Source organism: Nematostella vectensis, chromosome 4 (genome assembly GCF_932526225.1).
Source record: "Nematostella vectensis chromosome 4, jaNemVect1.1, whole genome shotgun sequence".
In the NCBI taxonomy this organism is placed as follows: domain Eukaryota; kingdom Metazoa; phylum Cnidaria; class Anthozoa; order Actiniaria; family Edwardsiidae; genus Nematostella; species Nematostella vectensis.
The window spans coordinates 9,094,558-9,114,509 of NC_064037.1; the positions used below are offsets into that span (position 1 = coordinate 9,094,558).

At 43.0% G+C, this 19,952-nt stretch overlaps 1 protein-coding gene across 1 annotated transcript in view; it reads left to right on the forward strand.

Moving 5' to 3' along the window:
- LOC5522255 overlaps positions 1-19,952 on the forward strand; it is a 137,609-nt gene that overhangs the window by 63,497 nt on the left and 54,160 nt on the right. The window contains exons 101-136 of the mRNA XM_048726927.1: positions 276-344; positions 670-847; positions 943-1,301; positions 1,750-2,076; positions 2,381-2,689; positions 3,020-3,049; positions 3,130-3,771; positions 4,027-4,095; positions 4,484-5,125; positions 5,295-5,321; positions 5,792-6,000; positions 6,306-6,642; positions 6,899-6,964; positions 7,312-7,923; positions 8,095-8,154; positions 8,228-8,779; positions 9,019-9,081; positions 9,167-9,217; positions 9,449-9,683; positions 9,961-10,268; positions 10,524-10,562; positions 10,754-11,079; positions 11,750-11,969; positions 12,334-12,408; positions 13,671-13,856; positions 14,128-14,490; positions 14,726-14,806; positions 15,264-15,465; positions 15,969-16,309; positions 16,431-16,496; positions 16,700-17,323; positions 17,445-17,537; positions 17,632-17,948; positions 18,515-18,743; positions 18,900-18,932; positions 19,056-19,694. Of these exons, the coding sequence (XP_048582884.1) occupies positions 276-344; positions 670-847; positions 943-1,301; positions 1,750-2,076; positions 2,381-2,689; positions 3,020-3,049; positions 3,130-3,771; positions 4,027-4,095; positions 4,484-5,125; positions 5,295-5,321; positions 5,792-6,000; positions 6,306-6,642; positions 6,899-6,964; positions 7,312-7,923; positions 8,095-8,154; positions 8,228-8,779; positions 9,019-9,081; positions 9,167-9,217; positions 9,449-9,683; positions 9,961-10,268; positions 10,524-10,562; positions 10,754-11,079; positions 11,750-11,969; positions 12,334-12,408; positions 13,671-13,856; positions 14,128-14,490; positions 14,726-14,806; positions 15,264-15,465; positions 15,969-16,309; positions 16,431-16,496; positions 16,700-17,323; positions 17,445-17,537; positions 17,632-17,948; positions 18,515-18,743; positions 18,900-18,932; positions 19,056-19,694 (8,979 nt within the window). The remainder of the gene's footprint in view (positions 1-275; positions 345-669; positions 848-942; positions 1,302-1,749; positions 2,077-2,380; positions 2,690-3,019; positions 3,050-3,129; positions 3,772-4,026; positions 4,096-4,483; positions 5,126-5,294; positions 5,322-5,791; positions 6,001-6,305; positions 6,643-6,898; positions 6,965-7,311; positions 7,924-8,094; positions 8,155-8,227; positions 8,780-9,018; positions 9,082-9,166; positions 9,218-9,448; positions 9,684-9,960; positions 10,269-10,523; positions 10,563-10,753; positions 11,080-11,749; positions 11,970-12,333; positions 12,409-13,670; positions 13,857-14,127; positions 14,491-14,725; positions 14,807-15,263; positions 15,466-15,968; positions 16,310-16,430; positions 16,497-16,699; positions 17,324-17,444; positions 17,538-17,631; positions 17,949-18,514; positions 18,744-18,899; positions 18,933-19,055; positions 19,695-19,952) is intronic.

Genomic DNA, 19,952 nt, shown 5'->3' on the forward strand with positions numbered 1-19,952 from the left:
TAAGTCTTATATATTTTATAAACCAGCCATGAATTGTTGTTGCACGAAGTATGATAAAGGGAAATAATTTTATGTTCCTTATAATTTGGTTTATGTTATAGATTCAATAAATTTATAAAGACAAAAATTGCTATTTTTACAAGAGTTTTATAAGTTTATCAATCAATTTGGACCAACCGTCCTCTCACGCACTCTAATAGTTAAGTTGACGCTTTTCGGACTTGATAATTTTCGCATTCATCTAACTGACACACTCTGTTTTTTTCCTGTTTTAGAAACACGCCCGTTGCCAACACCACCAAGGCCTACCAAGCGTCCAACACCAACGAGACGACCACCCCCAGGTAAGACACAGGATACCCACAGCTCAAGAGTAGATTCAATGTCGTCCCTAAAAGCTCAAAAACCAAAATTTACCACAGTTACCACAAATGAGCGTAGAGAATAAGCAACGGACAACATTAGTCCGGCTGGCATGCATCGGAACTTGTGGTCTGCGTCGACAGTTAGGGGTAACGCGAACTTTAAAAAAAGTCAACACAACGCAGAGTATCTTTTTATATATACAGGTATTGGCGGACCATACCTGTTTCCGTCTGCCTCACCAAAAATAATAATGTTTCGTGTGATAATATTCTGTTCATCATGTATACTTTAACTTGTTTACAGCATGTCGAGCCAAAATTGATCTTGGCTTCTTGATCGAGACTGGTTCCTCTTCGAATTTCCGACGAGTGATTGGCTTCATCAAGAGAATCGTTCGGTCCTTTGTCGTCTCACGCTCGGAAACACGAGTTGCTCTGGTGCTGTACAGTGAGAGAGTTTACCAAAGATTCAGCTTTACCAGGTAAAACAGCTATACTTTATTCAGGCCTATTAGCTTGTTCAAACGAACGTTATATCGTCTAGACTTCTTTAATGATCTGATTCGTTCTTTTACAGATACTTCAGCAAGCGCACGGTTTTGCGAGCGATAAGTCAACTCCGTTACCGTAGAGGTCGAATAACCAAAACTGGTCGTGCACTTCTCGCTGCTCGGCGCTTCATGTTCCGTGGACGGCGCCAGTGCGACCGGAAACGCATTTTAATCGTGATCACTTCCGGTCGATCGAGTGACAGCGTGCTTCGACCTGCGCATGCGCTTCGCCGCGCAGGCGTGGAGGTGTTCGCCATTGGAGTGACTAGGCGTGTCAGTAGGGCCGTAGTGGTACAGATCGCAAGTGACTTGAAACACGCTTTTAGGAAAAGAGCAAGCAGCCTTGTCAGAATTGTAGCAATGATACGAAACATGGCTTGCAGAGGTTTGTACCAGTCACAATTGGTTTTACGCAACCAACATTTCTTTGTCTACTAAACACTTGGCCGACATTTAGATTATGCAGTGATACCTCGATATCCTCTCGCACGACTCCCACCAACTTCAGGTTGTGGGGCTGACAATTTAGCTTTTGAGTGAGAGGGGCGAGGGGTAATCCTGCTAGCCCTGACTGACTAAAAACCCGCATTAGTCCAAAGAAAGAAACCCCTCTACATGACAAAAAAAGCCAGCTAGTGCCTAATAAAAACCCTGCTCAACGAAAAAGCCCCCCAAAAAGTTTAAATTTTTCGACTAACCATCAATAAAAGAACAAATATAAATATTTTAATCAAACTAACCCTGATCTTTCTTGATACTCGAACAAACAACATCATTTTGTGGTACCTCTAGAAAAGGTATTGCAGAACATTGATGTGAGTGCTTCTTTGCAGTGACTGGCATGTATGGTGCCTCTGCCCTCTATCCACTTAATCTGGTAACACGTGGCCGGGACACCTCACCTAACAGGAACCCCACAGCAAGACTGGTCAATGTTCGGCCAGGAATCGGTCCGGACGGCCTACCTATAGGCTCATACTTCCTTCCTGGTATCGCCAACAGCTACATCTACTACCCTCGAAGCCGTTGCTTAGACACCCGGCGGTCAATAACTATAATCATGTGGGTTAACCCCCAGAGTAGTGGCCCGATATTCCATTATGATCCTAAGGGATGGCGAGGCGTGCACTTGTGGATGGCATCTGCAAACACGTTACTAGGTAAGGCGTATTGTTTAAAAGCCAATGTCAGCCGTCATTTTGTCATCCTAATGATGTACCAAATGTACCATTGACATCGGCTGATTGAGAGCTGATTGGATATTTTCGATTGAATTCGGTATCTAACCATAAGATTTTATGTAGTTACTTTGACATTTCTTCTCGTAATCTCTCTTCCAATATTGTTTAAAGACAATATCAAGGGTGTGGCTAAAAAGGGTTCTTTTAGTAAACCTATGGCTTGGTTGGACTTTGTGTTGTCTATTGCTGTCTGTTTTAAGCACCAAATTAATTTTCGTTTTAGCGAAATTCGTGCCACGAAACGGGCGTCACGTGACTACTGTCCGTGCATCCGGGATACGTCGCGGGCAGTGGAACTACATCGCGGCGACATACGACTACAACACTGGACTTGCAACTCTCTGGAGAGACTCCACACCTATGGTCCAGCGCAAGATCGGCATCTTCCAAATAGCCACTAACTTCCCAGCTGTCATTGGTCATATACGCGGCTCTCGGAATAGTTTCCGCGGACGGATCGCCTGTCTGCAGATTTTCAACCGAGCGCTGAATGGACGCGAGATAAAACGCCAGTCGCGTGTTTGTTTCAGGGGTAAGGTTAAAGGCTTATAAACGAAGGCCAATGCTCGAAACGTCAGCGAAAAAAGTATGTATGCTGAAAGGCGTTAAGCGCTAGACTTCAACCGTTCTTCGAATTGTTTCCGCGTAAGGCGAAAATCTTCGAGAGAAAAAGTTTTTAGATTAATCTGTGATTTGTAATAAAATTTTATCGCGTTGCATATATGTTCCAGTGAGTAGCTATTTTGAAATTTGTTGACATGGATGGCAAAAGCCAAACAAAAATGTTATTCTAAAGGCCCCTTTGAAGAATATTGATTTATTACCTTGTACACCATCACTAAAATCTCTTTTATTTTTTCAGCTCCCCCTACACCGACTCCCGCTCCACCAAGTAAGATCAAACATTCATTTTGTTTTGTTTGTCTTGAACAAAAGCAGTTGATGTTAACTTTGATTGACGTTTCTTTTAAGGGCCACGAAAGGTTGTCGCCATCTACCCACTCGATCGCAAAAATGGTGGTCGCGAAGTATCCCGACGTCGTCACCCAACTGGCCGCTTAGTCGGCGTACGTCCAGCGAGAGGACCCGACGGTCGCAGAGACAGCTCAACGCAGTTCTACGGAAATCGAAACAGTTACGTAGATATCCCGAATCGCAACAAACTAGACCCTGTGACGTCTATTTCAATTCTTGCTTGGGTGTACCATGAGGGTCGGGCTGGGCCCATAGTCAACTATCGTCGCGGGCCTGGATGGGGAGTTCACTTGTGGATGGTAAAGCCTCGTACTCTGTTCGTGCGTTTTGTTCGCCGCAACGGTGCCTTCACGCCTGGTCTGATAGCGGTAGGGGGCCGCCTTAAATACAAGGCCTGGAATTACGTCGGTGCTACATATGATTACCACACTGGCGTTGCAAAACTCTGGGTAAACTCTAGGCCGGTAGCGGTGAAGAGATTAGGACGGATTCGACTCGCTACTAATCGTCCGATCAGGATTGGTGCGAAGAAAGGGGACAGGCGTTACTTCAAGGGAAGAATCTCCTGTGTTCAGATCTACAGCAGAGCTCTTGGCAGAAAAGCGATCGCGAAAGCTAGAACTACTTGCTTTAAACCAAGTAAGTTACTCATAGAAATATATTGGCATAAGGGTTGCATTGCAAATTTTTATATTGCTTTGCTTTGTTAATTTTTGAAACGAGATGTGGAATGAATTAGGTGAGGGGCGAGGAGAAAAAGGGGAAGAGAAACTCCTGCTCCGTAAAAATCTACTTATATATTTTGAAGAGTTCTTGAATATTTATTTTGCCTTACTGCCCAATAGGGCTTGCAATATTATTTATTATTTATGATAACACTGTTTTTCTTTGAAGTACCACCTCGACCAGTACCAACGACGAAACGACCGACCAAAAAGCCAACCAAAAAGCCAACGCCTCAAGGTGAGTACCCAGCACGAAATACAGCGAGACATGTGTTAATAATTTTTCAGTATAATGCCTTCCATAGGTGAAGTAACGGTAACTACAACTGTACGGTAACTATTTATTTTGCCTTTCAAAAAAAATAAGTGTCAACCTCAATAATGAAGGAAGCTGACAGCCGCGGTATTGCTAGAAATTATGAACCTCTCTTCGTTCGAATAAATATTTTTTTAGGAATTGTAGACATTAATTTAATGAACAAAATTAGTGTATAAAACTCTGTTCCTTCACTTTACCTTAAGCCATCGAGCTGAAGTTTTCTTGAATTAAAAGTTTACATCGACTCGCGTTTAAAATAAGCCTTTACACATACATACTTATTTTCATTCCTTAATTTTCCTTGCAGGACCCGTTCGCGCATCTGCGTTTTACCCTCTTACCTTCCGTACTAGAGGACGTGACCTCAGTATGTACGGCAACCCCCCCGGCGTGATGAGGGGGGTCAGATCAGCTCCAGGCCCCGACCGCAAACCTGGCGGCTCGTACCAATTCTACGGTCGCCCTAACAGCTTTATGCACTTCCCCAACCGCGGAAGACTGGATACAAGAAACTCTATGACAATCCTCGCCTGGGTATACCAAATGGGACGGGCGGGACCGATATTCAGCTACAATCCCAAAGGCCGCGGTGTCAAGTTCGCGATGAGAGGCTCCAGGACATTGACAGTCGTTTTCACGCGTCGTAGCGGTCGCCGTAATGTACTAGCGGTCACCACGCGTGCAATACGGCCTCGCAAATGGCAGTATGTTGGCGCAACGTATGATCAAAGGACAGGCATTGCGCGGCTTTATATTAATAGCCGCGTTGTCGCACGCCGCAGGATTGGCCGGTTCAAACTTGCAACAAGCTCGCCGGTTCGTATGGGAGCAAGCCAAGACAATAGGAAGTTCTTCCTGGGCCGGGTATCCTGTGTTCAGGTCTATGATGTAGCCTTGACGCCAAGACAAATTGCTAGACGCAAGCAGAGGTGCTTCAGAAAGTGCAAAGGTAATCGTATTGTTACAAATAAAGCCACCCGTTTGATATTTTGCGGATTCGTAGTTAAAATTTTGCTTCAGAATTGCGATGTATGTTCCCAAAAGTGTCTCAAAAGGGTCGGTTACTCAATACGATCAATGCAAAGACATTTGTTCACTTTTTACTTTTATTTTTCTAGGACAATGCCCGGGGCCATCAGGACCAAGTAAGTAAATGAAACAAAATTGTGTATCAATATCAAATGACAGTAGAAACATTAAGGATGTAATGTACCGCGATCAGTAGATGTTTTGCGCTTACTCTAAAGGTCGGTCCCTACTCGGACGTAAGTGCAAGCGCAGCGCACGCAATTTTCCGATTCTCACTCGAAGGCATGCGCAAGAATGAGCTCATAAGAACGCAACTACTTGATTTTCTTGCGCTTACTCTTGTTTGACTGATTCTCATTTGTGTTGCGCTTCCGTTTGTGCTTGCGTCCCAGTGAGAACCAACCTTAATAAACGTGTCAAGTGCAATAAAAATATTATAGTCTCAGTTTAAGACGGCTAAAAAGTTAAGATGCAAAATTACAGGCAGATCCTCAAAACTCTTTGATTCCCGAATAAATAACTTCACCATAACCATGAATAATCATTTGTCCAAACTGTGTTTTCTCACGTTTTGCCTCTTTCATAGCCTGCAAGGTTCGCAAAGACTTGTCATTCGTCGTGGACGCATGTGGAAGCGACCAGCGGTATACCATTGCAAACTTCATGCGCGTCAAATATTTCGTCAAGCGCCTCATTAGCGAGGTGCGCGTGAGCCCGCGGTACGCACGGGTTAGCGTGGTGGTGTATGCGCAAACCGCCAAGATCGCGATTCCTCTCAACTCTCGCATGTCAAAGGTAAGACTTGTGCTATATAATAAGCATCCTTTTGGGCCCATCTCCCAAAACTCTTTGGAAAGGATGTCAAACGTTTTGATACGAACTCATGTGCACATCTAGTCATTTTAAAGCATATTCCATCACACTTTCGCTAAGGCTTCTTCAGATTTTTATAGTAGACCTATTTTGATTCTTCATCTTCAAATTTGACCCAACTAAATACAGTAACAAACCTTCACGCTTAAATAACTTAACAGGAATCGGTAGTATTCACACTTGATGCAGATACTTATTAAATCTCTTATTGTCTTTATTACCCATAGGCACAGATCATGCGTACTATCGACAGCATGAAACTCATCTGTGGATACCGACGCACGGGCAATGCCATTAGCTACACCTACCGGCGAGTGCTGCGAAGATCGTCCGGTCGTGCCCGGGTGGTCATACTCCTGACCACCGGACAGTCCAAAGATAAAGTTACGCGAGCTGCAGCCGTACTGCGGCGCCAACGCGTCGAGACATTCGCTATCGGAGTTGGACGCCATTACAGGACCTCAGAACTGTTCCAGATCGCCACGGATAGAAGACACGTGTACACTGTGGGATTTAGGAACATGGTGTCGCTGGTGTCAACACTCAAGACAAAGCTTTGCAAAGGTACGTCTGCTATCTAAAGGTTACATGTACCACGTAACAATAGCAGATGAATGATAAGTGAGATTCGACATAGCTACTCTATTCCATAAGATTAAGCATCATCGAGTATTATTCGTTTGAGATTGATGAACAGAGATTGATTTGAGATTGATGTTATACATATCTTCTTCAATTTTAAATTTACTAATAAATACAAGTTGTGCTTGTTGTTTTTATGTTTACTCACCTCTTGGCCCTTCTTTAACTCATTATTTAGGTGGTGTAGTCATACCTGTTGGCCCAGTTTTACCAAATCGACGGCCAACCACACACCCCAAGAGACGTAAGTCCCATAAGCAGATTTGTTTTGAGGACCAATTTTTATAAAAATTTAAGGGTTTCGTTTTAATAAGACCTTTTGGAAATCACATGTTCAATATGAAATTGCTGCCATTTAAAAAAAATGTTTGCAAAAAGCTCTTATCATTTAATCCACAGATGTATTACATAGATTTATAGCTACTATTGGAAATATAGAATCGTAATTGATCACAAAAAAACGTAGCATGTCTTTAGATTTTTATTTGTGAATTTTTGTTTTATTTGCCAGAATTGTTTGATTTTGAGTTTGTTATTGCTTGCCTTGCTTGTTATTGCTTTACATTTACCGCATGGTTATCTTTAAAATAGCTCCACTTCGTGCACTCGCAATCTTCCCACTCTCGTCACTCACACGTGGCAGAGACATCAGCCTAAACGCAAACCCTTCAGGAGCTCCCGGACGCGTCCGATACGCGCGCGGTCCTGACAAGCACCGAGAAACCTCTACCCAATTCTCAGGCCGTGCTGGTAGTTTCATTCGTTTCCCAAATCGCGGCAAACTCTACGCCAAAAGATCCATCACTTTACTTGCGTGGGTCTACGTGGAGCGCGGAGGTCCAATATTCAGCTACGGTGTGGACTTCTCTGTCAGTGGTACTAGAACCCTATTGGCGCGCTTCACTCTTCTGAAAGGCCGGCGCAGACTTCCTCGTCTTGCAGCCCGGGGAATAAGGCTGCGAACCTGGCAGTTTGTGGGAGTCACTTACAACTATTGGTCCGGCTGGGCTAAACTGTTTATCAACGGTGATCAAGTTGCAAAAACACGTTTAGGCCGAGTACTGTTAGCCACTGATCGCCCGGCAATGATGGGACGTAAAGGCAGGCGCTATTTCCGTGGAAGAATCTCATGTATGCAGGTCTACAATATAGCTTTTAACAGGCGCCAGATTCTAAGCAAGAGGAAGCGATGCTTTGGACTGCGTAAGTAACAAAATTGTCATGCGTTATGTGTTCTGTGAGAGTTTTTTTCTTGTTGTGATAAATGTTGCATACGGTGTGGCATAAGGAAGTTTGATCTTGTTTTTTTTTTTGGTACTGCGTTGATTTTCATCAGGTTCTTCTTATTTACTGTGTCCTTATTTTTTTTTATAGCGGTGAGGCCAGTGAAGCCCATACGACCAACTGCTCGACCAACTAAACGACCACGAATAGGTTGGTTACGCATGAGTTTTTCGCTGTTATCCTTATGAACTAAAATTCTAACTCTCATCCCTCTTGCTTCTAGTATGCAACGGAAAGATCGACTTGGGTATTCTGATTGACTCGTCCAATAGCATTGAGAAGCACGGCCGCGGTAACTTCCGCCGGGTGTTGGAGTTCGTCAAACGCCTCGTGTCCACTTTTCACGTGTCCCCGCGACGAGCGAGGATCGGGCTCATTGTCTACTCCTCGCGCAGCTACTTGGTAGGAGGCTTCCGGCGTTACCGCAACCTCCGCTCAGTATTACAAGCAATCAAGCGAATCCGGTACATTAGAGGCGGAACTTACACTGGGAAAGCCATGAAGTACGCCCTGAGGAAACTCTTTAGCCGTCGTGCGGGTTACCGTCGAAGGCGCGTGCTTCTTGTGTTGACGGACGGACTCTCGCAAGATCGTGTTCGCGGCGCCGCTAAAGCGCTAGTGCGACGCAGGGTTAACGTCATGACGCTTGGAATTGGTCGACGATACCGCGTACGACAAATGAAGCAGATCGTCTCAAGACCAGGGTATCTCTTTACTTCTGGATTCAGGAACTTGGTGTCTGTGATTAATGTGATCGCTAAGAGTGCTTGCCGAGGTACGTGAGACATTGTTATTCTTTTTCCCATAAAAAAATGCAGCTCATTATAAAAAGCCCCCCATCAACCCCCATGCTATGCATAAGAATATGGCCAGGGAATGGTATTTTATTCAGGGAAAGGCAAATTTCCTAAAAACCTTTCAAGTTATATACCAAAGAATTGTTACTGGGATTGTAATTCAGCGATAATTTTTTTTTAAATTCCCTATCATGTTCAACGTCTCTTTCTTCATCAGCACCTCTCAGACCCAAGCCGCCTACCCCAGCTCGTCCAATAGCACGCCCAACGAAACCTCCAGGTGAGTAAAACAAATACGACTATGTCCTTATAATCTGATGGTTTGAATTAAGTGTACGTATTAAATGAACGCTGTCTTCGTATAGGTGGATTACCGCCGTATAGGTGGATTGCCAAAGTCCGACCCATCCGTCCGAGTAAGTAGGATGTTTCCTGATTTTTCATTTACAATACTCTTTTGAAAGCTTATTAAATAATTTTATGTAAAAACCGCTATATGGCCCTCTCATCAATACTTACTGCTATATATATCCCATTTATAATGCAGCCTGTGGTGCAGCCATGTTTGCTTTTTGTTTTGTCCATCTCGGTGGCCTAAAAGACCATCCCAGCATTTATGACTAACTGGAACATCTGACCATCTACAGTTTGCCGCCACAAGATTGATCTGGCCTTCCTGATCGACGGCTCAAGTAGTATCGTTCGAAGACATCCTAAAAACTTCCGCCGAATGTTACGCTTCATTCAGATCATAGTCTCGTCGTTCCGTGTGTCTCGACGTGGCGCGCGTGTCGGCTTTGTTCTATTCTCGTCGCGACCTTGGCGCAAGTTTGGTTGGTACTCTTCTAAAGCCTCAGCATTAAAAACCCTCAAGGGAATGAGGTAAGAAGCTAGATAATTCACAGAACAATATGAGTCATGGGACTGTCTAAGTTTCGTCCTGATTCCCTAAGTAATACGCGTTACCTTGACTTTTTCAAAGACATAGGGAAATTTATTCACTTCAGAGAAGCTTTTGGCTATATAGGTAGAGATGAGGGCTGGACTTACTCAGATATGCATTCCTAGACTGAATTACACTGATACAATTCTATTTGGTCTCGCCCAGACTACTAGGTGAGGTGCATTTCACTTATGCGTGTTTTAAATTGAACTACAGGCTACCTAGAGGCGGGACTTACATAGGGAGAGCACTAAGGTACACAAATAGACGACTATTCTTGCGCCAACCTCGCGGCCGCAAGTCGGTTCTGGTTGTCCTCACTGATGGCATCTCTTCGGACCGAGTCTCAAAAGCTTCCCGCGAACTTCACCAGAAACACGTGAAAGTTATTGCTCTTGGAATTGGCAAGGGATACAGGCGACGGCAGCTGCTCCAGATGGCTTCTGCTCGTAACTTGGTGTTTACTGCGAGATTTCGCACCATCCAGTCTATCGCTAGAATTGTTAAGACTAAGGCGTGTTCTTGTAAGTAGAAAATAAAATACACATTGGTCCCCCATTGGTCATTTGGCTTTCTCTCAACAGTCTTATATTATAAAGATTTATTTTCAAATATTTTTGTGTTTTGTTTTTGTATAAACTTGTATAGACATTTGGCTCTCTCCCAACAGATATTATAAATATTTATTTTCAAATATTTTTGTGTGTTTTTTTGGTATTTGTGTGTATTTAAGTGTTGATATGTAAAACATTCTCTGAGGGTTTTTTTTTTCTTTTCAGCTGGACCAGTAAGGCCAAGTGGTGGATTACCTAAACCACGTAAGTCTATACTTTTTACTCATCATTTAATCGTTGAAAACATCATCTTCTTTCACTTTATATGTAACGATGATTGGAGGATGATAGGATATTTCTGTACGTAACAGTTCAGTTGAACTTTTTCAATTATTAGTGAATTTAACTCTTTCCCCCCCTTTTTGCTTGTATCTGAGTGTATCTGGATTGCGTAGTTTGCAGAGCAAAGGTGGATCTAGCATTCCTCATCGACTCATCCGGAAGTGTTGAGATGTACGGCAAAGGAAACTTCGAACGCATGAAGAACTTCATCAAGAACACAATCATGCAATTCAAGATCTCACGTGGAGGAACACATGTAGGCGCAGTAGCCTTCAACGACAAAGTTCACCCAGCGTTTAGATTCCGCGAGCATTACAGCCGCGCCTCTGTGTTCAAGGCCATCGATAGGATCCCCTTCAGAGCTGGTGGAACCCGCACGGGTCTCGCGCTCAGACGTGTTGTCAAGTACCTGTTTTGGAGGCGCACACTACGAAGAAAGGTGCGCTGTTAATAAAAGAATAGAGAGCTTAAGCAAGTCAACACGAACGGCATAAAAAACGGCGCGCGCTCTGACGAATTTTTGGAAAAAACGGCGTTGACGTCCGTGACCGCGCGCGTAGAACGTAAAAATAGGGAAAATGCCGTTCTAGATTTCCTGTCACGGACGTCAACGCCGTTTTTCAGCAATTCGTGACCGCGCGCGCCGTTTTTGATGCCGTTCGTGTTGACTTGCTTAAGCTCTCTAATGTCGATCAACCACTCCTTTGTTATTGTTTATCAGTGAAAATACAACAGTTTATTCGCAAGTAAACCTCAAAATGACAATCTACTAATGATATGTCTGGTACGTTATTGACGACATTTGATTGAAATTATTTTGGTAACTCGCTTGAATTAACCAATGAAGATGGATACTTTGTGTGACTCGGCATTGAGCGGAAGCATAAAATTTGCGGCGTGATGAGGCTTCTTTAAAGAATATAGTAAAATCCTCCGTTTAGTCTATGTAAATAAAATCTTTCATTTCTTAGGTATTTTGATTTGATCTGACTGTGGTTCAGATATGTGCGTATTTCTGTGTATTTTATATATCTCATATATTTTTTTCTTACACAAAAAAATGTGTTCTCAAAATGCTCACTTGAATTAACTTTGATGTTGTTGGTCAGGTTCTTATTGTGATGACGGACGGTATTTCTGCTGATGACATCGTTGTGCCATCTCGCCTTCTCCACCGAAAGGGTATTGAGGTCTATGCCCTCGGAATAGGCAAGAAATACAGCAAGCGACAACTCGGTAAAATGGCTTCGGATCGACGGCATGTGTTCACATCCAAGTTCGCCTCCTTGCGGACTGCGTCTATCAAAATCGCAAGAAGCATCTGCAGAAGTAAGGATTTCTTACTCAAATATGTATTATACCATCGAATATAACCCAACCAAAGTTAACAAGAAATGATCATTGGAACTTGATAAGATGAGTTTGGGGCAGTCGTGGCTTATTTTCTCAACACGATACAGCATGTATCTGATGTGACAGCATCTATTTTAGCGGCTGTTTCGTGGACAATTTTGAGTTTGATAAATAAAGTACAACCACTTTGGTTTTGATTTTTTTTATTCTTTCCAATTTATTGTTATCCAAAATTAATTTTGAGATAAAAAGAATGACGAAAGTGTATGATAGACTAAGTTTCTTTAAAAACACGTGGTACAAAAATGGAATACTCAACCCTAAAACTTGTGCGCTTCAGCTCCGGGTGCCAGACCCGTCCGACCTGGACGCCCAACAATTTGGCCTGGCAAACCAAAACCAGGAAAACCCAAAGGTAATGATTCTTGCCTGGCAAGGTCAGAACAATGAATATATGGTAATTGTTTTAGACCAATTATGTGTTAAATTGTATAAATATTTGTTTCCTTAAAGAAACTGTATTAGAATAGTAATTTGTAACATTCATCTCGAACACCTTTTGAAATAAACCTTATGCAATGGAGAAAATTCACACAAAGCTACTTTTTCACACTAAAGGACCTATGGTACTATCTTTTGAGTCCGTTGCTAGGGAAATTTGTGTGTTTTATAAAAGCTTCTGCTTTTTGTCAAATTTCTTGGAACTTTCAACATAAGTGTTTGAGACATAAATGACACAAGTAATGACGTCATCTGACTCCTCCCGTGGTCACGTGACCAGAACAGAAAAACATGTAGGAGAAGCTACTGTTCAAACCAAACATCATTTTTGCAGAACAATTCAACATCACTATTTGCGAAATTTTGATACCGCGAGAAATGGCGAATTTATATGTTCTTCGAAAACCACATATTTGGTAATAACTTTTTCATTTCTTCAAAAATCAAAACTCCTATGCGCTAAGTTGTTAGAAATGGTAATATAAATGGTTTGAGTGTAAACAAAATTCACAATTATTGTAAGATGTTCAAAATTAACGTATTTTTCTCGCGCGGAAAAGGCCGCCATCTTGTTTTTTCGCCATCTATTTTTATTCTCTAAAAACATATAAAAACTGCACCTTCTTCTTCAAAATGTCGAAATTTTACTTTAATTTCTTGGTCTATTTAAGCGAATGTAGCGCTTTTCCCTTTCGTAGCAACGGTGTTGTAGCGACGAGATAGTACCATAGGCCCTTAAGCGATTATTTATTTTCCCTGACATACCCCAAACACTGTGGGTATAATCGCCCTTTATGTAAGAGGACTATTTTAACCTTATTTGTAGAGTTTTGAGGAACCATCTATCTTTTTTGCGAAAGTATAAAATAATTTAATGATATGATTATATTTCCAAAATAATCAGAAAATAAACCAGAAGTAAGTCGGATTTATAGTAAATTGAGTTATCGCTTTGTTATGTGTGAGATTACACTGTTCGCAGCATGTTTTTCCTTGATTTTTGCATTAAACTACTATGTTATTTTTGTTAGGACTTTACCTTTATCATATTAAACTTATTTTGATAAGTCTTAAGAATTTACTCATTATTAGTTGTTAGTCAGAATTAACTCATATTGGTATAAGAATTGAGTCATTGTTATTTTGCTTATTATTATATTTTTACTTGTGTTACAGTATGTAACAAGCGGCTAGAGCTCGCCTTCCTTGTTGACGGATCTGGAAGCGTGAATCGCTATGACAAGCGAAACTTCCGTCGCGAACTCAACTTCGTCAAAGGCGTGGTCTCCGCGTTCCTCATCTCTCAGCGCCACACTCGCGTCGCAGTGTCCCTCTTCTCGTCACGCCCTTTCAAGATTATAGGTATGGAAATAATTTGGGTCATTGCATAACGAGTCAATACAAGCCAGTTAATCTGTTCAATTTCTGTAGCTTGTAAAATGCCGGTTATCCCGTTTCCATGCAAGCGTATGGAATTTTTCGCCTACCTGACGTTTAAGCCCAAGTCCGCTGGAGACGTTTAGCCCGCGCATATAAACGAATCGATTTGTTCTATATCAATGCTAACCCCAGTTGAAATATAGTTGAATAACCAGCCCATCTTTTTCCACCACATCTTATCTGCTTTCTTCAGGTTTCTATCAATCAAGCAGCAGAAGAGTCGTATTCAAAAAAATTGATGGTATCAGATATCCCCGAGGCGGTACCCGTATAGGCCGCGCCTTAGACCACGCCCGGGTTCGTCTGTTCCGCTCCAGCAGAAAAGGTGCTGCCAAAATCCTGGTCATGATCACTGATGGCATCTCACAGGACCGCGTCACAACCCCGGCCCTGAGGTTAAAGAAGATGGGAGTGGTGATCTTTAGTGTTGGTGTTGGAAAACGCTACAGATTGAAGCAGCTTATGCAGATAGCTTCCAGACCGCGTCTGGTGTTTACCGCGCCTTTCCGAGCCTTGGGACCCTTAGTACGAGTACTCAAGCAGAAGGCATGTAGAGGTGAGTAGTATAACGGGGACCGAATACACCCATCATTCCACCTTTCTCCGTTCCGACATTTGGGCAATTAGTACGAGCCCTATGAAACAGTTATAGTAGGGGTGGACATTATTACGGTGACCACTACCCCTGATATGATACCTCTTATCGTAAAAAGTCATCATTAAGTGTCATCGCTTTTTTGCTATGTTCAAAGATTATCTGACATTGCTTTACATTCTTTGTGTGTTATTAGTGACCCCAGGAAGACCACTTGGGCCTGTAAAGCCAATTAGACCAAGCAAGCCGAATAGACCTGTTGTACCCGCTGGTAAAGGTAATGATTTATTATTGGATAAAAAATGGAGAGAACTTCCACTTACCGTCTAGCAATGCTTCAATCTGAATGGCACCCTATCTTTTCCTGGAGGTTCATAAACCGTTAAATCTATGCGATCTCTAATATTTCAATCTATTATATACCTTGCCTTCTAATTACCACCATTTCTGAGTATCCGTGGTGACGTAGATCAAAGGTCTAATATAAAATCCCTACACAAAATATTATCCAGTTTGTACAGTAAGCTCAATTACGTTTCCCATGTAATTGTTTCCCATCTTCACGTAATTAACGCGGAGAAAACGTTAACTTCTGTACCATTGTTCTGCGTCATCAATCCAACTGATCTTGTTCTACGTCATCGAGCCAACTCCCCAAGCCATACGTCATCTATCCAGAATCTTTTTAACTAGCGTTGCTTACCAGTCGACTTCTTGCTTATCTATTTTCACAGTGTGTCGCGCTAGCCTAGACCTCGTTTTCCTCATCGACGGCTCTGGTAGTATCGAGTACTACGGAAAAGGAAACTTCAGACGCTGCCTGAACTTCGTAAAAAACATGGTTCGCTCATTCAAAATCAGCCCAGGAAGAACTCGAGTGGGCGTTGTGCTGTTCTCCAGCCGCGCTTACAAAATATTTGGCCTCTCGCGGTACAGGTACGATCACATGGCATCTCTGATACAAGGGGGCCCATTTGTTGGTCCGATTACGAGGATTTTTTTTATCTTTGGTTGAGGGGTAAAACTGGAAATTAATGTACGTCAGAATAGCTGTCCGCTTATAGGAGTGTCAGTTAGCTAAGACTTGTGCCGAGTTAGTTTCGAGTCGTATAAGGGTTATCACTTTGTATTACATTATTGCACGTGACACCTTACCTATGCTGTACAACTTAGGCCTAGGGCAAACTACGTTCATTCATGTGCATGCAATGAAAATGAAACAATCGACATGACTTGTGGCCAAAGGCCTTTATCACCCAAATTTCGAAGTAAACTTGTAAGTCGATGTGCTTCATCGCTTTGAACTATCTATCTATTCAATCTCACGAAAAGAAGACACAATTGATATTGTAAGCTTTTAAATTCAGCAAGAAATGTTTATTGACCTTTCCATTCATTTTTTGATAAGTTACTGGCCCTTTTTCTATTCGGTTATATAGGAATTCCCGAGACGTGTTGAAAGCTATTGATAGAATACGCTACCCACGTGGTGGCACAGACATCGCGGGCGCCATCAACTATGCTTCCAAGACCATGTTTGCGGGCTCTCGCCGCGAGAAAGTCTTGATCGTGATGACCGATGGAAAATCACGAAGGAATCCAAGGTCAGCGGCGTTGCGTCTTAAGCGCCAAGGCGTGCGCTTGTTTGCAGTTGGTATTGGCAAAAAATACAACATGCGTCAATTGATCGATATCGCGTCTAGTCGTGCTCATGTCTTCACAACCGCCTTTAGCAGCATGATTTCTATTGTGCGGCCCATCAAGCAAATCGCATGTGGAGGTAAGATCACTTCACTCTCCTGGCTTTTCTATGTCTTTCCTCCCTTTTTAAGTACATCTGTCTTGATCTTGGCGAATACTTGCACCTTATTGTTAATCTTCCTACTTGTGGTCGCATATAGGTCGTACACCACAACCAGGAGTTCGTCCAAAGCCGCGACCAAGACCTCGACCTCGGCCACGACCAGGCAAGTGACATTCTTTCTTTGACATTCTAGGCTACCGCTAGCTTTCAAAAACGAATTTCTACACTCGAAAAAAGTATCCCCCAAACTCTCCCAGTATCTTATGGGGCACGGCAATTAATGGTCCTTTTGAAGAACCACCCCCATGAAGCTAACGTAACCTTAGTACCCATTATTTAATAATAATGATCTTATTTCTCTTTCAGGAGCACGCCGTCCAGTCGCTGTCTATCCACTGAACTCCAAAACACGCGGAAGGGACATCAGCCTTGCCTGGAACAAACCTGGCCAAATCCAACGGGGCGTGACTTACGCACGCGGCCCGGATAGGTCTAGAGGAGGTTCTGTCCGTTTCCTTGGACGCCGCAACAGCTTTATCACATTCCCTAATCGCGGTCGCCTCGACACGCGTCGTAGCATCACCATAGCTGCATGGATCAATGTCCGAGCAGGGTCTGGACACATCCTGTCATTTGGCCGGGGCGTTGCTTTCACCGTGACACCTACCACTGTGCGGGTATTGTTTAAGAAACGTAACCTAATCCGCAGCAGACCTATAACTGCACGTATATCCCGCAATCGATGGTACTTCGTTGCGGCATCGTATGATGCCAGGACTGGATATGCTGGAATCTTCGTGAATTCCAAATGGTACAAACCCAGGATATCGATTGGTCGGTTTCAAATCGCAACTCAGTTCGATGCTCGAATGGGCGCTAGGAGGCGTGGAAGGAGGTTCTTTAGAGGTCGAATCTCGTGTCTTCAGGTGTTCAATCGAGCGTTGAGTGCTCTTGAGATCAAACGACGAAGCACCAGATGCTTCACACGAAGTAAGAGCATGATATTATTATTTTTCTACTGAGGTGTAGTCTTTAGATAATCATGCTGCAGTCATCTTAATATATTTACATTTTCTGTCAGCTCAAAAAAATATAATTATCGTATTAACAGGGCCTCAAGTTTTACCAAGGCCGCGACCCATGCCACGTCTGAGACCAATACCGCGACCGCGTCCAGGAATATTACCTCGACCTGGGGGCAAGGGTGAGTATCGGGAATTAAGTAATTAGTTTATTTTACACGAGTTTTATAAACGTAGAGCTCATTTGATTGTTATTGATATTATATTTCTCAACAGTCGTCTGCACAGTCCCTATCGATGTGGAGTTCCTTGTCGATAGTACCGTACAACAAACAGGTCGAGGAAACTTCGGCCGCGTTCGTAACTTTATCATCGGTATGGCAAAATCCTTCCGAATCTCGCCTCGCAATGCCCGGTTCGCCGTCGTCCTCTATTCTACAAGGGCTCATCTTCAATTCGGCTTTGGGCGAAATCGTAACTTAAGGAACCTTGTGCGAGCCGTTCGACGAATGCGTCCGATACATGGAGGAACAGATACTCGAAGAGCTTTGAAATACGCTCGAAGACTCTTCCGCGCTAGAAATCGCAAGAAGGTAAAACTGAAAACCTTTAGTCTTGTTGAACTAAGGCCGATTCATACGTCGCGCTCCAGCCGTGGTGAATCTAATTGTTTTGATTCGGTACATGAATAGTTCGACGTCTGAATCAATCAAGTTCGTTACGGCACTTAGCGCGGCTGCACGACTCGTCATGCACGGCAAAAGCACGACACAGATTCAAACGTCGAGCTTCTGACGTGCCGAATCAAATATCATATTTTTTTTTACATTTTGTGCAACAGAAACTCCGCATCATGTCAACTCACAACCTTATTTAGTGCGACACTCGGGCAGAAGGTCACTGATAGTAGGAATACCCCAAAAATAAATTGAGCTTGTCTACACCAAAACCCACCGTTAAATCTTCGCCAGGAAGTTTCTGGATGCCATTCCTATTTTTTTTTTCGAACATATTTACCATAATCATTAATTGCCTTCATTTAATTTAATATTTGCTCACACTCACTCTCATATCAAAACTAACCTCAATTTAGTATAGAATTCACAGTACTTTATGCGTGCATGTATCATCTTTATGCGTTCATTTATCGTCTTTTCAGGTTGTTATTCTGCTGACCGATGGACGATCCCAGTTCAAAGTCACTGCGCCTGCGCGCCGACTACGTGCCGCGGGCGTTGAGGTGTTTGCCGTGGGCGTCAGTGGTAGGAAGAGGATGTATAGCATGTCTCAATTGATAGAAATTGCCACTGACCGCCTGCACGTAATGACTGCTGACTTCAGGAACCTTAACTCGCTCATCAGGCCTATTAAACACAGAGCTTGTTCACGTAAGTGATTAACCATTCTGTGTGATTATCTCGTTTCTTTTTTTTATAACAGATTTAGCTTATCTCTCTGGAAACAGCGGAAGTCTAGCTTCTTAAGCCAGCTCAAATTGAGAACCGGTTTTCGAATCCTGACGTTTTTTTAAAACTTAATTTCAGGTTTGATTATGCCAAGACCGAAAAGGCCCTCAGGTAAGGATAAGCTTTCGCAATGCTTTATCTTACAAAATTTCCTGATTACTACCCATCTATTTCGTCTGTGTTAGCGAAATACCCTAGGTAAATAAAATAATAAAAACTTCCCCTCTCTCTCAGGTACACTTCGTGCTGTGGGTCTGTACCCTCTTAACGCAATGGTCAAGGGTCGCGATGTCAGCTTCAGTAAGAACCCACCTGGAGTTCTACACAACGTCCGACCTGCTGGTGGACCAAAAGGCCACGACGGTACCGCCTACCAATTTACCGGACAAGCCAATAGTTACATACGTCTGCCAAACCGAGGCTCACTGGATACAAGAAAGTCCATTACTATACTTGCTCACGTGTTCAATGAAGGCAAGAATGGTCCGCTGTTCGACTACAACCCTAGCAGCCGAAATAAGTGGGGTGTCCACTTCTGGATCGTGAACAAGCGCCTGTTCGTACGTTACACTGTACGGAAAACTAACGACTTTACGGCCGCTCTTATGGGCAGAATCAAGAGTAATACATGGGAATATGTTGGTACTTCGTATGACTGGAATACCGGCTTTGCTTATCTCTTCCGGAATGGAACGATTATTGCCAAGAAACATATTGGTCAATTTGAGCTGGCGACGAACTACAATGTGCTTGTTGGAGCTAAAAACACGGACGCGAGATACTTCAAGGGCCGAGTCTCGTGCATCCAGGTGTACAATGTAGCTTTGACTACACAACAGGTTGATGCCAGGAGAGAAAGGTGTTCCATTCCAAGTGAGTGTTAATCATGTGAAGGTTATCAAATAAAAGAAAGACCGTGCGTGACATGTTATTATACTGCCGTGGATTTTTAATCAAACGTTTATGTTCTGTAGTTTTCGTTGTCACTGTGGTTTTTGTTACTGCTGTTCTTGACGACTAGGTGCTATTTCTTTGATTATTGATATTTTGTCGTTTTTGTATACTGTTGTTTCTGTCATTATTTGTTGTGCTTTTTATCTCTGTCGTTTCCATTCATACTGCTGCTTCAGT